Source organism: Perkinsus marinus (assembly GCF_000006405.1).
Source record: "Perkinsus marinus ATCC 50983 genomic scaffold scf_1104296930872, whole genome shotgun sequence".
Classification (NCBI taxonomy): Eukaryota; Perkinsozoa; order Perkinsida; family Perkinsidae; genus Perkinsus; species Perkinsus marinus.
Genome location: NW_003215972.1, coordinates 1 through 1393, shown reverse-complemented (window position 1 = coordinate 1393; position 1393 = coordinate 1). Strand labels below are relative to the sequence as shown.

At 47.2% G+C, this 1393-nt stretch overlaps 1 protein-coding gene across 1 annotated transcript; it reads left to right on the top strand.

Moving 5' to 3' along the window:
• Positions 1-458: 458 nt before the first annotated feature.
• Pmar_PMAR013190 (hypothetical protein) lies at positions 459-1289 on the top strand (the record flags this gene model as incomplete). Its single annotated transcript, XM_002786820.1, has 1 exon — positions 459-1289. A coding segment is annotated over one exon (831 nt), but the record flags the coding sequence as incomplete, so codon positions are not given.
• Positions 1290-1393: the final 104 nt, after the last annotated feature.

Genomic DNA, 1393 nt, shown 5'->3' with positions numbered 1-1393 from the left:
AAGTTGCTGTTAGAGGCTGTTACAATTCTTCTGCCTGTGTGCGTAAATACGGCTTCCGTGTCAGCTAAGAAGTGTCGTATTTTAGTTCCCACCGAGCATCCTTGTAAGGTACTCGGCTTGAGATGGAACCCCACCGACACACTTTCCGATTGTGAAGGCCCTAACTTCCCACCTTGTGTCTTGGCCCTATCCGAGGACAAGGTCCTTCTCACACGCAGAGACGTTATGAGCTTAATTGCTCAATGTTACGATCCGCTGGGATTCCAAAGTAATTTGCTACTCCGTATGCGTCTTATCTTGAGGCGTGAACTGGAGAAAGATCCGGTGTCTGATTTAGACGAGTTCATTGGTGTTGAAGCATTCAAGACACTACAGGCTACTATGATGGACTTGGCATCGGTACCATTATATGTGATTCCGATTTTAATCTAGTCCGCTGTAGCGCACATTTAATTCAGGCAGCTAAGCTGCCATGGTCCATAGTTCGTAAAGAGCTAACATCGTGCTTAGAAGTGGCTTGTTTGTATTCTGAAACCACTCGCGCGATGGCGTCTGTTAAATTGTCTGTGCCTACACCGGAACTGTACACCGATAATGAGGCCAACTACCATCGGTTGGTCAAAGCCTTCAAACTTTTCTCTCAGTCGAAGGAATACGATGTCTTTCGATCTGGCTGGAAATCATCTGCACCTGCTGCGTGGGAGTTGCGGACTCTGTTCAAGATCTCCCAGCTCTTGGTTCCGCGTGGTGGGAAGGTATTCCATCTACCTGGTAAGAGAAACCCCAGTGATTATTATTCGAGGGGTCTGACATTGAAGTGCCTCCCCCAAGACGACCCACTGTTGATAGAGGCAGTCAGCTGTGCTCGTGGCCGTCCTTCCTGTGTGGACGACAATAAATTAAGTGACGACTTACCGGCCTTACCATTATCGGTTGTTGTTGATGACGATTCTGATACCATTAAAGCATTGAAGGATTACGTCTGTCTTAAGCAGAAGGACGACCCTGAATTGAGGAGTCTTCTCTGCCCTTCTCCTAATTCGAAACCGGATAGTAGGACCCTTCGAAAGTACTCCGTGGTCATTGGTCCATCCGGCAGATCTAATGATGGTTATGTTATCAATTCTGTTACCCGTGGTCTAGTTGTACCTCGTGAGTTGAGACGAGAAGTATGTGATAGACTTCACTTGTACTTTATTCATTTGGGCGCCTATAAGATCTACAGGAGTATCAAGTCGGACTTCGATGCTGGTCCTCTCTCAGAGTACTTGAAGGCCCAAAAGCGCTGTGTCATTTGTCAAGCGCAACGGCAGTCTCGAACCGTTAATCATACTTTCGGTTCTCAGCTTACCAAAGCAGCTCAGCCCTGGGAACTCTTAGGAATCGACCTTAT